This window comes from Onychomys torridus, chromosome 2 (genome assembly GCF_903995425.1).
Source record: "Onychomys torridus chromosome 2, mOncTor1.1, whole genome shotgun sequence".
NCBI classification, from domain to species: domain Eukaryota; kingdom Metazoa; phylum Chordata; class Mammalia; order Rodentia; family Cricetidae; genus Onychomys; species Onychomys torridus.
In genome coordinates, this window is record NC_050444.1 from 131,216,288 (window position 1) to 131,231,768 (window position 15,481).

A 15,481-nucleotide genomic window follows, 5' to 3' on the forward strand; every position below is an offset into this window, starting at 1 on the left:
ACCCTGCTTTGAACTGCCATCCTACAAAAAGATCCTAGAATTATTCCATTTTATAGGCAAGAAAAGATAAGGTTTAGTGGGATTACATTTTATGTAAGGTGACATGTAAGGAACAGTGACCTTTTTTTTGAGACAGGGTTTCATTATGTAGTGCTAGCTGCCCTAGAATTCGTTCTGTAGACTAGACTGGCCTGGGCCTCTGCCTCCTCAGTGCTGGGATTAAAGGCATGAACCACCATTGCGTTGGAACAGTGACTTAATTCAGGAAACTGACCACAGAGCCCCAGTTTTTAAAACCACAAATCAGATCAGTGACAAGATCAGATTCAGAAAGATTTAAGAGTGGGAAAAAAATGGATGAAAGACAGAAAAGCAGCATACAGTCATCAGAGATCAATGGAGTAGATGCCTTAAGTGGTGTGGGTTACTGAGGACCAGAGAATTTTTTTTTTTTTTAACGATTTATTTCTTTTTACTTTATGTGCATTGGTGTTTTGCCTGCGTGTACGTTTGTGTGAAGGTGTTGAATCCCCTGGAACTGGACTTATTGACAGTTGTGAGCTGCCATGTCGGGGCTGGGCAATTGAATCCCGGTCCCCTGGAAGAGCAGCCGGTGCTCTTAACCGCTGAGCCATCTTCTCCAGCTCTAGAACAGGGTTTTCGAGGCCAGGATGCAATTGAGAAATACTGGGGTGCACATGGGAGAACATGGGGTAATGAGACGTGGTCTTCCGTGAGCAGACAGGAAGACCCTTACTCAGTTTGGGTCTTGAATGCACAGCACATACGGGTCCTGGGAATAAAGAGAGGCGAGGTTTCCCAGGTACCCCCGATTAAAAGAGGATGCCTCAAGGGGCAGCCCTTTCCCACCTTTCCCACTCCTCGGGGCAGCAGCATCGAAAGCGTGAGCGCTTTTTGAGACGCCCCCCAACGTCAGCCCCGTCCAGGGAAAGCGCTGAGTCATCCCGCCAGGGCGGCCGGGGCGGCCGGGGCGGGGCTCAGCCCGATCCCCCTCCTCCCGCACCCCTGGCCCGCTCCGAGTCTCGCGATAACTTTGTGGGTTATAAAAGCTGCACCCCGCGCACGGCTCGGGCGTCGTCTCCCTGCCTTGCCGTGGGCTTTTCGTTTGGACACCTGTGACTCCGCCCTGGTGAGTGTGCGGGTGTCGCGCGGGCGCGAAAGGAGGCTCGCTCCTCAGGTCGCCGGTTCTTTCTGTCCCGGGCCGGTCTCAGCTCCGCAGGGGCGGTCACGGGCCGAGGCAGCCGGGCGAGGCCTGGTCCCACGAGTGCTCGGACGCAGCTCGCGTTCTTCACGTGGCCCTTGGTTCCCGGACCTGTTGGAACCTGAGGCTAGCGTTGAGTGTCCTCCTCTCCGGTGCACAGTGGGACGGGTCGTGCTGCTCAGTGCTGGACTAAACTCACTGCGCGCCCCCCCACCCCCCGCTTGGGTCGCGCTGCTTTCTGAAGTGCCGGGGTGGGTGGTGGCGTGAGTGGCAGGAACCTACGTCCGACGAAATTGGGGCGTTCTGGGCCGATTCCTCTAAAGGGGCTTCGCGGCGGCTGGAAGTCAATTTCCCGGATTGGTTGGGCTTTGGAAGTGCCGGGCCATCTTGCAAAGCAAGTTAGATAAAGATGGTGTAGCACACCAGATAGGTAGTTGCTAAGCTGCAGCGTGCCCTTGGAAAAAAACAACAACAACAACAACAACAACAAACTTTGGTTAAAGATAGAGTTTAAAAAAAAAAAGCTAAAAGTTTGCGATCAACGACGCTCCTAGCCTTTTGGTTATTGCCGTTATGAACCAAGAAGTTTGGGACTTGGAGCATTCAGACTGGAGTGGTGTAAATGTTGAGTTTTTCATTATGTGTATGTCGTCTGTGGGTACGTGCACGGGAGTGCAGGTGCTCGAGGAGGTTAGAGGTGTGTGACACTCCCTGAAGCTAGTTACGGGTGGTTGTGAACCGCCCGAAGTGGGTGCCAGAAACCGAGCCAGGATTCTCTGCAAAGAGCAGGATAGGCTGTTAACCGTTGAGCCGAGCCATCTCTAAAGCTCCTAATGGTGTAAATCTTAACAATTTATCTTGGTATTGACCTGGTTAAATAGCAAAAATCGGTTTCTAACAACACTATGGCTTTTTTTTTTTTTTTTTTTTTTTTTTTTTACGATAGGGTTTTCTGTAACCAGGGCCATCCTCTAACTGAACTCTGATCCTTCAGCTTCTACTTACAAGTGTTGGGATTACACTTGTTATCCCAAACCCTGCCGGTAAAGTGACTCTTCCTATACCTTTGCCCCAAGATATTGGCCCAGAGGTCAGAAACTGTGTTTGGGCTCTGTTGTTAAGGCAATGTGTAGAAGTGAGTTCCTGCTCCATCCTTATGCAAGTTCAGGGGATTGAACTAAGGTCATCAGGTAGCAAAGTGCCTTGACTTACATCCAGAAACTTTTGAGACAAGTTTTCTCAGTCTTGCCTGAGTTCAGTATCTTCCTTTTTTAGCATCCAGAGAGCCTCACTGTCCCTGGCAGAAACCTTTATTTAAAAAAAAAAAAAATTAAGCCAAGTGCTCACTTAGCCTAGGTTGGCTTCAAACAAGTTATGCAGAGAGAACTTCTTAAACACAACACCTGAAGTTTTGAAACAGTAAATGCCAGTGTCCTGGCACTGTGTTGCTTGGATCCTTGTGTCTGTTGCCCCTCTTTCCTGCTTCTGCCTAGTGAATGTGTAAAATAACATGCTGTTGGAAAAACTGGTTCAGAAAGGGTGGTAGAGATGACTTACTTAGACACACTGTGGAGCTGTTTGTGAGAACAAAGGCTGATATTCAGTCTTGTTTTACCCAGAAGTTGCAACTTTTGGGTTGTGACCCTTGACTGCAATAGCCTGTGCTTACTATAATAATATAAAACAATGTATTCAAAGCTACTGGACAGTTCCATGATTGAACTACAGTTAAGGTCCTAGGTAGGTGAAAACTCTTAGTTATTTAGAAGAACAGGCTTGTTTCAATTTTTGTTGTTGTTGCTCTTCCCAGCTGATAGCAAGATGTCTTCAGGAAATGCAAAAATTGGGCATCCTGCCCCCAACTTCAAAGCCACAGCTGTTATGCCAGATGGACAGTTCAAAGATATCAGCCTAAGTGAATACAAAGGTAAGAATTAACTAAATTGGGCAAGAGGCCACTTCAACGTGGAGACGTGTGAAGTCATGGTTAGGAAAAGAGTGGTTATCCTAGGTATAAGCCTCTTACATTTACCTGATTACCTTTTTAGTGATACTTATATTACTGGAAAGATTCTTGAGTTTTAAAGTACTGGGGATTGAATTCAGGGCCTCAACACATGCTAGCAACCCTCTACCACTGAATTCCATCCTCCACCCTCATCCATCCATCCATCCATCTATCAATCTATCTATCTAATCTATTTGGTGTTGTAAAACAGGGTCTCTATGTAGTTTTCCATATCCTGGAACTCACTATGTATATCAGGCTGGCCTTGAACTCGTAGGGGATCCTCCAGCCTCTGCCTCCTTTGTACTAGGATTAAAGGCATATGCCACTGTGCCCTCTGGTTCTTTCTTTCCTTTTTTTTTTTTTTTTTTTAAGATGTATTTATTTATTATGTATACAGTGTTCTGTCTGCATGTGTCCCTGCAGGCACCAGATCTCATTACAGATGGTTGTGAGCCACCATGTGGGTGCTGGGATTTGAACTCGGGACCTCTGGAAGGATGGGCAGTGCTCTTAACCTGGGCCAACTCTTCAACCCCTTTCTTTTCTTTTTTGTTTGCTTGTTTGAGACAAGGTCTCATCTCACTATACCTAGGTTGACATGGACATTGATATGTAGGTTTGCTTTCTTAAAAGTGTGCCATCAGTGCCTGGCCTCCCTCCCCTTTTTTGGGGGGTTGTTTTTCGAGACAGGGTTTCTCTGTGTAACAGCTCTGGCTGTCCTGGCCCTTCCTCTTTTTTTTTTTTTTATTTTGGTGTGTGGGGGGTTAAGACAGGATTTCTCTGTGTAGCCCTGGCTGTCCTGGAACTCACTTATAGGCCAGACTGGCCTTGAACTCAGAGATCTGCCTGACCTTGCCTCCTGAGTGCTGGGACTAAAGGTGTGTGCCACCACAGCCTGGCCTTAAGTTGGAAAACTTTTAAGACATTTTTTATTTTTATGTGTATGGGTGGGTTTTTTCCTGTGTACCATGTGCACAGGAATAGGGGGGCATTAGATATCTCCCTTGGGACTGGAACTCAAGATGTCTGTGAGCCCCCACATCTGTACTGGGACCTCTGGAAGAGCAGCCATTGTGATTAACCTCTGAGCCATCTTTGTAGTCTCCTTCATCTCCTGTTTTAAGAAAACCTGAGTACATTTAGTCTTTCACATCAAATCTTTGGAGCTGTGGCTTTGCTTCTGCTCACAAGGAAGACTTGGTAACTGCAGTTACATTTCATTTGCCATAATTTCATATAGATACTTGGCAGGTTCTGCTATTGTTCTACCTTCCCTCCTTTCTTTTTTAAAAAAATTGACCTCCTAGCTGAGTGTAGTGGTGCATTAAGTGGATCTCTGGATTTCAGGCCAGCCAAAGCTGCATAGGGATACCCTGTCTCAAAAAAAAAAAAAAAAGCAAAGTATAAATAACTCGACCACCTTAGTTAGTTTTTAAGGGTGCATTTATTTATTAAGATTTATTTATTTATTATATATACAGTGTCCTGCCTGCGTGTATGCCTGCAGGCCAGAAGATGGCACCAAATCTCATTACAGATGGTTGTGAGCCACCATGTGGTTGCTGGGAATTGAACTCAGGACCTCTGGAAGAGCAGTCAGTGCTCTTAACTTAAGCCATCTCGCCAGCCCGGGTGTATTTATTTTTATGTATGTGAATTTTAGCTGCATACACACACACACACACACACACACACTCTCACTCACACACACACACTCACACTGCTTGTGTGCGTGGGTGTTGGAGCTCTTGGAACTGTTGTTACAGATGGGTGTGAGCTGCCATGCTTGGATCTCAACCAGAGTCCTTTGAAAGAGCAGCACAAGTTACTCATAACTGCTGAGCTATTGCTACTTGTCATTCTTCCTCTCCTGCCTTGCAGTCTCAGTAGCTAGTTCTTTTGGGACCATTGAGAACACAGATTATTTAGTTGCAAGGCTTAAATGCTTGCATTAAATATTCTTTTTTTAGTGGTACATAAGTTTCTGGAGATAGATTTTGGGTAAAGTACTCAGTTAAATTCTCTGACATCAGACTTTGTTGTTGGGATGAGAACAGCTATTGTGGGCCCTATGGAAAAGATCTCTTACAGCAAACAGTTTAAAGTGCACCTCCAGGGAGGTGGCCTTGGCACATGGTCTGGGGAAGGGCTGGGTCCACTGAGACTTCAAAGTGCTGTTAAGCAAAGCCACAGAGAGGTTGTTTAGATGAGTCAAGGCCCGCTTGTTTTGACTTTCACACATAGTTGCTACCCAAAAATAAGTGGGTATTTGGAAATGTTCCAGTTCAACCATTAGGTATGGAGAGAGGCTTCATGGCCCATTTAAAGATTTACTTTAGTGATAATCTGAATTACTAAAGGAAAATGGAGCTAGAAGTCCTGTTAACTTATACCAGTACTTTGGGTAAAATTTTTCTAGTTATGTCCTGTTAGGCATGTTAGGAACACATTTGTTGTGATTTATGTAATTACTTAAACATTGCCCATGAAGGCTGGGAAACATGTTCATCAGGTACAAGTGCTTACTGCTCAAACCTGAGGACTCAAATTTATTTTAATCCATGGAACCTACATAAAAAGAGGATTCATTGGTTGGCTTCTATAATCCTATTAATGCTATTCTAAATAGATGGAGCTAACTAGTCTGTAGTACCACATCTTAACAACAGAAACAAGAAACCCTGCCTATCATAACAAGATAGAAAGGGAGAAAATTACCCATGAGATTGCCTAATTACCCTTCCATCATTGTATAAAGGCCCTGTCTTTACTTTCTGTCTTGTTGGTTTTAGTTATTTTATGTGTATGGGTGCTTGTCTGCATATATGTCTATCATACTTGTACGTTTGGTGCTACAAGAGGCCAGGGGAGTGTCTTGGATCCCCTGGTATTGGAATTAGACAGTTGTGAGCCATCATGTGGATACTGGGCATTAAATCTGGGACCTCTAGGAGAGTAGCCAGCTCTTAACTGTTCTATGACCTCAAACTCCTGATTCTCATGTCCCTACCTCCCAAGTCCTAGGATAATGTCCTTGAATTTCTACCCTCAACTTTTGTTGTTGTGGTTGTTTTTTTTGTTTTGTTTTTGTTTTTTGTGACTGTGTTTCTCTGTATCCCTGATTGTCCTGTGACTGTCTCTGTATCTCTGACTGTCCTCAAGAGATCCATCTGTCTCTGCCTCCCGAGTGCTGCCGCCGCCACCACCAGACGGTTTTGTTTTGACAGAGTCTCCTGTGGTCTAGGTTAGCTTGGAATTTATTTAATAGCCTAGGCTGGTCTTGAACTTGTGGTGTTCCTGCTTTTGTCTCCTGAAAGCTAGATTACAGCCAGAGTTAGTTACCACACCCAGTATTTTGTGTGTGTGTGTGTGTGTGTGTGTGTGTGTGTGTGTGTGTGTGTGTGTGTGTTTTGGGGTAGGTGATTGTTTTTTGGAGGTTGTCTCACTGTATACTGGAGCTGGCCTGGAGCTCGCTATGTAGCTCAGGCTGGTCTCTGACTGTTTTTCTGCCACTGTATCCCACCCTGACTTCCTCTTTGGGCTCATCATTTTACAGTAGAAGAGAGATCCATCCATTGTGCCTTTGCTTTCTGAGTGTACCACCACTCTTCATTGAAATAACTTGATGTGTGTGCTAATATTAGCCTCTCAGAAGATCAGAATTAGGCTGAATACTTTTTATTCTACAGTTAGCATTTAAACAATATAGAGGCAAATAATAAAGAATTGATATAAAAGAAATGGCTTTACTTCAGGCTTTCTTGGTATAAAGGTAGCTTCTAAGAGCCATCTTTGTTGAGCATCCTGACATTGCGTGATAACTGTGTCTATCATTAACTTGAAAAGTCTTTAATATCGTAGGAATTTCTTGTTTTCATTGATTGAGGGTCTCTAACCCTGGCTTATGTGGTTCTTACTGTGTAGTTCAGGCTGGCCTCAAACTCATAGCATCCTTCTGCCCTGAGTGCTGGGATTGCAGGCATGTATCAGCACCCCGAGATCAGAAACTCAGTTTCAAAGCTAACTCTTCATTACTTATTTTTTTCCTCCCCAGGAAAATATGTCGTGTTCTTCTTTTATCCTCTTGATTTTACTTTTGTGTGCCCCACTGAGATCATTGCTTTCAGTGATAGAGCAGAAGAATTTAAGAAACTCAACTGCCAAGTGATTGGAGCTTCTGTGGATTCTCACTTCTGTCATCTGGCATGGTAAAGTTTTTGGTCCATTTGGCATGTGGAATTTTTTGCGTCTTGTTTTTGAGTCAGGGTTAATACGTTACTCAGGTCAGCTTGTAGTATTTCCAGCCTTAGCTTCATAAGTAGGTGGGAATACAGGAGGGTACATACCATAACACCTGGCAGTGTGTTGTGGATTTCTGGAACAAGTTTGGAGGTTTGGCAGTAGACTTAAGTATTGGCTTCTGGGCTCCAACTTCCCTTCACTGCCTAGCAGCAGAGGCACATCAGCTTGAGTGCTGTGTCTGATAGACACTGATGACCACTCTTAAATGTCATCAAGCCATTCAGTTTATTGTTGGAAAAGTTTTGGGGAAAGGGTATCTGAAAGATGAGGTCCAGTTAATATTCTTGCTTCACAAAGGTTTGAATGAGTGGATTCTAAGAATGCCTTTTGCTTTAGGATTAATACACCCAAGAAACAAGGAGGATTGGGGCCCATGAACATTCCTTTGGTATCAGATCCCAAGCGTTCCATTGCTCAGGATTATGGAGTCTTAAAGGCTGATGAAGGTATCTCTTTCAGGTATGTACTTTAAGGGTGGGAGGTGGCAGTTACTATGAGAATGGTCTTGTTAGCTAATAGTCATTTATTTGGAAAAACCAGAACACATGATCTGAGGAGCATCCTTTGTAGTTAGAGTTTTCTTGCCTGGCCCAGTCAGGACAAATCTCTCTTACCTGCCAGTCCCACAGTCGCTCAGACCCAACCAAGAAAGCACACAGAAACTTACATTGCTTACAAACTGTATGGCCATGGCAGGCTGCTTGTTATCTACCTTTTCTATCTTAAATTAACCCTTCTTGCTAGCTAGCTCTTATAATAACCCGTTTCTATTAATCTATACTTTGCCACATGGCTTGTGGCTTACCAGTGTCTTTACATGTTGCTTCTCATGGCGGCAGTTGGCGGTGTCGTTTTCATTGTGTATATGTGTCCTGTGGATGTCAGAAGCCCTGGACTGTTGTTGTTCTCAGTGTCCACTGTTTTTTAGAGATAGTGTCCCATTGGCTACAGACTTGCCAGGTAGGCTGGGATGGCTGATAAGTAAGTCCCAAGGACTTGCCTGTTTCTACCTCCTCAGTGTTGGGATTGTGTGCTTAATTTTAAACACATACTTATTGTATGTGTTGTGTTTGGATGTTTGCATACATGTATGTATGTGTACCACCTGTGCCCATTGGATCCCCTGGAACTGGAGCTAAAAATGGTTGTGAGGAACCATTCCAGTGCTCAGAATCAAACTTAGGTCCTCTGGAGAGGGCAGCCAGTGCTCTTAATCTCTGAGCCATCTCTCCAACTCCTAGGTTTTTTTTTTCTTAATTTATTTTATTTTTTTAAAGGTGAGATTACTTGTTTGGTAATTTAATTTTTTAATGGGTTCTGGGGCTCAAATTCAGGTGCTCATACTTGGAAGAGCATCATTTTACTGACTGAGTCTTCTCTTTCCAGCCTTTTTGTTTTTATTTTTGAGATAATTTTGTTATGACAGCTCAAATTGGCCTTGAATTTGCTCTATAGTTCAGGTTGACCTCATACCAAGATCCTCCTCTCTGCCTCCCGGGTACTAGAACTTGTAGGTATGTGCTGCTATGCCTATCCTTCAACCTGTTTTATTTTGGACATGGTGTATGATGATAGCTGAGGATGTTCTTGTACTCCTGGTCTACTGTTTCCACTTTTCTTTTGTCACTCTTCCTCTTGGTTTATGTGGTCCTGGGGATCAAACCCAGGGTTTTCTGCATGCTTGATAAGTAAGCATGCTGCCAACTGAGCTGCATCTATTTCTCATGGCATTTTTCAGTATAGTGGGCACACTAATAGTAGGCTAGTATAACTCTTAGAGAACAGCCCATTCGTTTCCTTAGGACTTCAGTGCAAAAGTTTAACTTGTAATGACTCTTTCTCAATCCTTCAATCTCTTCCACCCAGGGGCCTCTTTATTATTGATGATAAAGGTATCCTTCGACAGATCACTATAAATGATCTTCCTGTTGGCCGCTCTGTGGATGAGATTCTGAGACTAGTGCAGGCCTTCCAGTACACTGACAAGCATGGTGAAGGTAAGTCATCTGCCTGCTAATGAAATAGCAGTATGGTAGGTGCAGAGGCTGCTATTGGGTAAAAGGGTAAGTGTGTCTGTGTAAGAAATGGAAGTGTTTGTTTTTTATTTTTCAAGACAGGGTTTCTCTGTGTAACTTTGGCTGTCCTAAAACTTGCCCTGTTGACCAGGTTGACCTCAAACTCTGAGATCTACCTGTGCTGGGATTAAATTTATGCACCATACTTGGTGGAAAGTTTTTGTTTTTGCCCCTTTTTTTTTTTTTTTTTTTTGGTTTTTCAAGTCAGGGTTTCTCTGTAGCTTTGGAGCCTGTCCTGGACGAGCTCTGTAGACCAGGCTGGCCTCGAACTCACAGAGATCCACCTGCCTCTGCCTCCTGAGTGCTGGGATTACAGTTGTGTGCCACCACCGCCTGGCTTTTTTTTTTTTTTTTTTTTTTTTAATGTATAAGGAGCTGGAAGGCTGGAGAGATGGATCAGGATTAAGAGCACTGGTTGCTCTTCCAGAGGACCCACACAGCAGCTTACAACTGTCTAGAACTCCAGTTTCAGGGGATCTGGCACTCTCACACAGACATATGTAGGCAAAACACCAATGTACCTAAAATAAAATTTAATTTTTTTTTTTTTTTTTTAAATTGGGAGCTCAAGAGATTAAATGAACTTGCTGTCTTATAGAGGACCTGGATTTGATCCCTGGCACACACATGTCTGTCACAAATAGTCTATTATAATTCCAGTTCTGGGAGGACCAGCGCCCTCTTCTGACCTCCAAGGGCATAAGGCATGCATGTGGTACAGGCAAAAAAACTCATACACATAAAATCTTAAAAAATTATCTAGGGCTGGAGAGATGGCTCAGAGGTTCAGAGCACCAACTGCTTTTCCAGAGGTCCTGAGTTCGATTCCCAGCAACCACATGGTGGCTGACAACCATCTGTAATGAGATCTGGTGCCCTCTTCTGGCCTGCAGTCATACATGCTGTATATATAATAAATAAATAAATCTTTAAAAAAATTACCTGGTTGCTAGGAATGTAGTTCAGTGGTAACTTCTAACCTGTGAAACCCTGAGGTTCATGTCCAGCCCACATGCTGTCAATCTGTTTTTGGGACTGAGGATGTAACTTAGTATAATCCTAGCACTTACGGGAGGAAGAAGCCTGAGGATCAGGAGGTCAGGCTCATCCTAGGCTAATTTAGTGAGTTACAGGGTTACAGTGAGTTTTAGAGCAACCTGCTCAAAAAAGAGTAGGGTAGGGTAGATGTATGAGAAATAGAGAAGAAGGTGAGATAAAGTTTTAGAATCAAAGGAATTATTTTGCCATGTAGAAGTCTGTTCTTGTACTGGCTCAGTTCTGTAATTCTAGCACATGCAATTTCAAAGCAACCTGGGTCAAAGAGTTAATTAAGTCTCTGTCCGGGATTAAAGACATGTGACACTATTGCCTAGCAAAGCCATTGTACTCTACATGACTATTTCAGGTATCCAAGACAAGGTCTCCCAAAAATGTTTAAGGAAGGCAACTGGAAAATAGCTCAGGAGTTAGGAGCACATGCAGCTCTTCAGTAAGACCTGAATTCAGTCCTCGGCATTCATACCAAGTTGCTTATAAATATTTGCCTGTAATTCTGGCTCCAGAGGAGCTGACATCCTCTTTTGGTCTCTGGATACTCATATACACAGAGACACAAATTAAAAGTAATAAGTACTAGAGAAATGACTCAGGGATTAAGAGCAGTGGCTGCTTTTTCAGAGTACTATGGTTTGATTACCAGAACCCACAGGGTGGCCCACAACTATTTTGTAACTCCAGTTCAAGGGAATCTGATACCCTCTTGTGGTCTTCTTGGGCATTGGGTACAGACATACATGCAGGCAAAATACTTAAAGTAAAAAGGAAAGAAAAGTTAATAAATCTTACAGGAAAAAAATAGAGGCTAGAGAGATGGCTCAGTGGTTAAGACAGCTGGATTCTGTTTCACCCACATGACAGCTTACAATTTCTATTACTTCTGTCTCTGGAGATCAGACGTCCTCCTCAGGTACTGCATGCATGTAGTTCAGAGACATACATGTAGGTATAACATTCATAGACATACAAAGAAAGCGTAATCCTTGTAAATTCTAAACATGATTTGGTGTGTTTCTCCTTTTTTGAGATGAGATGGTACCTTCCTATGTAATCAGTGCTGGCCTTCAGCTATGTAGCCCAGCCTGTCTTCAGATTCCTACAAATCTTCCTCAGCATCCCAAGTGCTAGGAATAGAGGTATGAGCCACTATTGCTGCCTATTGAATCCAGGTCCTCTGGAAAAGCAGCCACTGCTCTTAGCTGCTGAGCTATTTTTCCAGCCCTTCCTCTTGTTTACAATTTAAATTTTATTTGTAAAATAAATAATAAATGTTTAAAAATTTATTTTATTTGTGTTTGGGGATTTAGCTTAGTGGTAGAGTGCTTGCCTAGCAAGCACAAGGCCCTGGGTTTGGTCCTCAGCTCCGGGGGGAAAAAAAAAAAACAAAAACAAACAAACAACAAAAAAAAAGTAACGGGGCTGGAGAGTTGGCTCAGAGGTTAAGAGCACCGACTGCTTTTCCAGAGGTCATGAGTTCAATTCCCAGCAACCACATGGTGTCTCACAACCGTCTGTAATGATCTGGTGCCCTCTTCTGGACTGTACTCATGTATGCTGTATACATAATAAATAAATCTTAAAAAAAAAAAAAAAAAAAAAAAAGAACAGCAAGTGCTCTTAAACACGGAGCCATCACTTCTTCTACAGGATCTTACTATATAGTGCTGCTTGGTCTGGCCTGAAATGCGATATGTAGACCACCTGCCTCTGCCTTCCAGTCACCCACCATAGAGGGGCTATATTCTACTTAATCCTTGACTAAAAATTTAGTGGGTAAACACACTTCCCAGGTAGCTAAGTGTGGTGATGACCAGAACCCTCAGTGGAAGCAAAGAACTAACTCTATAGAGTTGTCCTCTGACCTCCGCTGGTGCATCATGGCATGCATCCACATATACAAGATAAAATAAATTAAAAAAATTTTAAAGACTTAATAATAAATATGTATACAGAAGAGGGTGCCAGATCTCATAACAGATGGTTGTGAAGCCACCATGTGAGTGCTGGGAATTGAACTCGACCTCTGGAAGAGCAGTCAGTGTTCTTAACTGCTGAGCCATCTCTCCAGCCCCGCCAGGTAGATTTCTCAAGAGTTTAAGGCCAATATGGTCTACCCACCATACTCGTTTGTATTACTTGACTTTGATGAATATATATCTCAAATGGAACTGGAAAAATTAGATTTTCTTTGCCTTTATTTCTAGCTTGAAGTTGTTATGTAGAAAATACAGCTGTTCTCACCCTTTTTCCTAAGTGTGAGAAAGATGGAAGCTCTGCCCTTTACCTGCTGAGAGAGTAGAGGGCAGTTATTAATAAAATGATGAAGTTTTATTGCTTAGATTTGGGTGCAAATAAGTGAGCTATAATAGTAGGTTAGGGCTGTGGTGAAACTTTTTTATCCTTATATCAAAAGCTGAAGTGATAGATTACAAAGTTAAGTCAACCTAGGATCAGACTTAATTGTTTTTTGCCTCCCCAGGATCAGATTTTTTTTTTTTTAACACTTTGGCAGCAGGCATGTAATATTAAGGGTTAAATCTAGGGTCTTGGGCATACTAGGCAAACACTATATTATACTACTGGGCTTTGTTATGTATCTCCAGGCTTCTTTATGGTTTTGGTTTTGTTTTGTTTTGAGTTGAGGATCGAACCCAGTGCCTTGCACTTGCTAGGCAAATGCTCTACCACTGAGCTAAATCCCCAATCCATGTTTTTTTTTTTTTTTTTTTTTTTTTTTTAAGGTTTATTTTATTTTGCATACAGTGTTCTGCCTGCATGTATCCCTGCAGGTCAGAAGAGGGCACCAGATCTCATTTTTTAGATGGTTTGTGATCTACCATATGGTTGCTGGGAATTGAACTCAGGTCCTCTGGAAGAGCATGTGTGGATGGGTCTGAGCAGGTGCCAGCGGCATCTAGAGGGTGTTGAGTTCCAGGTAGTTGTACACTGTCTGGTGTTAGTATATGCTAAGCTAAGCTCTCTCCAGCTGTTCTAGGTTTCCTTTTACTTTTTTTTTGTTTAGTTTGTTTTTTGTTGTTTTTGTTTGTTTTTTTGAGACATGCTTTCTCTGTGTAATAGCTCTGGCTATTGTAGAACTCACTTTGTAGACCAGGGTGGTCTGAGATCTGCTTGCCTCTGGGATTAAAGGCGTGTGCTATTTGGCTACTTTTGCATTTTGACATAGAGTCTCACTCCCATCAAAACTAGCCTGGAATTTGGCCTAGACTGGCCTCCAGCTGTGGCAAATACTTAAGTCCTGGGATTAGTAGACACGAGCCACATTCTCAGCTTTGTGGTTTGGTTTGAGTTTTTGATTATTTGGGAATCTCACATCATTCACCCAGTCCACCCCCAACCCCCAAAACAAATTTAAGTCAATTTTGTGTTGGCCATATACTCATTAGAGCATGTTCAAACTCCTAGTGGCCAGTCCCTCCCCTTCCCCCCAAGGAAAAGTGTATCTTTCCTCCAGAAGCCATGTACTGTGGAGAGCCATGTGGTAGCTGGTAAGGGGCAGGCCAGATCACCTTCATGCTCATCCCATGCCAGTTAGGGGTGGGGCCAACTCCTGAGCTCATGCCCACCTTGTGTGGGTTTTTTTTGTTTGTTTGTTTTGTTTTTCAACAGGTCTCTCTCACTTGCCTGGAATTCACTATGTAGACTAGGCCAACCTTGGATTTCCAGAGATTTGCTTGCCTCCGCTTCTTGAGTGCTGGAGTAAAGGCATGTGCCATGCAAAATTTGTAGTCTAGGCTGGCCTCGAACTCAATTCTCCTGCGTCCATTTTCTTCAGCATATCCTGCCAGCATGTGCCACTACAACGAGACAGCCCTTTGTTCATAGAGATGAGGGAGGCAGATACACACCACTGAGCAGGTTAATAATTAGTGATACCTTTCTCTTGCAGTGTGCCCTGCTGGCTGGAAACCTGGCAGTGATACCATCAAGCCTGATGTCCAAATGAGCAAAGAATATTTCTCTAAGCAGAAGTGAGCAGCACTGGGCCATTTTTCTGCCAGGCTGCATTGGTCAGCCAGAAGAAAATTTCTTGTACTCTATCTGTGCTTAAACAAAATGTGGTGTGATTCAAGACATCCCTTTCCTACAGTACTGGGGGCGGTTAGCCTTTCTTCCACTATCGGGAATAGCCAGAGGTGTGTTGTGAGTTGCAGAAGTCAACCTGTTGTTCTTTTTTTAGTATCTATTAAACCTGATCTCTGAGAACTTGGTGATTCATTTTAAGGCAATCGTAGTAGATGAACATGTGTGTGTTGTATGTTGTGTGTGTGTGAATATGGAGGCCAGAGAGTGTTCTTCGGGTCCTATTTACTTTTTTTTTTTTTTTTTCAAAGAATTTATATGTATGAATCTTTTCCTTCAATATGCACTGTGTACTTGCCTATTGTATCCCCTGTGGGGATTGTGTCGGCCACATTGTGGGTGCTGGGAATTGAACCTGGATCTACTGCAAGAGCCACAAGCAAGCAGCAAGTGTCCCTAATCACTAGTCATTTCTCCAGTCCCCCTTTTATTTTTTTGCCTTCATGCTCATTACCTAGGGCCTTGTGCTTGCTAGGCAAGCGCTCTACCACTGAGCTAAATCCCCAACTGTCCCTTACTTTTTGAAGCAGGATCTCTTACTGATCTGGAACTTGACATGTAGATGTGTCTAGCAAACTCTCAGGATCCGCTTCTCTCTCCAGTGCTGGTTTTATAAGCGTGGCCTACCATTTCTTTTTTGATAGGAGTTCCATGGACCTAATTCGTTTTCTCATAAGAGCACATAGCCTCTGCTATTCTTAAAAAAAAAATTAG

At 43.2% G+C, this 15,481-nt stretch overlaps 1 protein-coding gene across 1 annotated transcript; it reads left to right on the plus strand.

The window, feature by feature from the left end:
• The first annotated feature begins 1,071 nt into the window (after positions 1 to 1,071).
• On the plus strand, positions 1,072 to 14,890 carry Prdx1 (peroxiredoxin 1). The gene is made up of 6 exons (XM_036178949.1): positions 1,072 to 1,150; positions 3,033 to 3,149; positions 7,288 to 7,441; positions 7,872 to 7,994; positions 9,402 to 9,532; positions 14,574 to 14,890. The coding sequence occupies exons 2-6, from the start codon at positions 3,044 to 3,046 to the stop codon at positions 14,657 to 14,659; spliced, it is 600 nt and encodes a 199-aa protein (XP_036034842.1). The 5' UTR covers positions 1,072 to 1,150; positions 3,033 to 3,043; the 3' UTR covers positions 14,660 to 14,890.
• Positions 14,891 to 15,481: the final 591 nt, after the last annotated feature.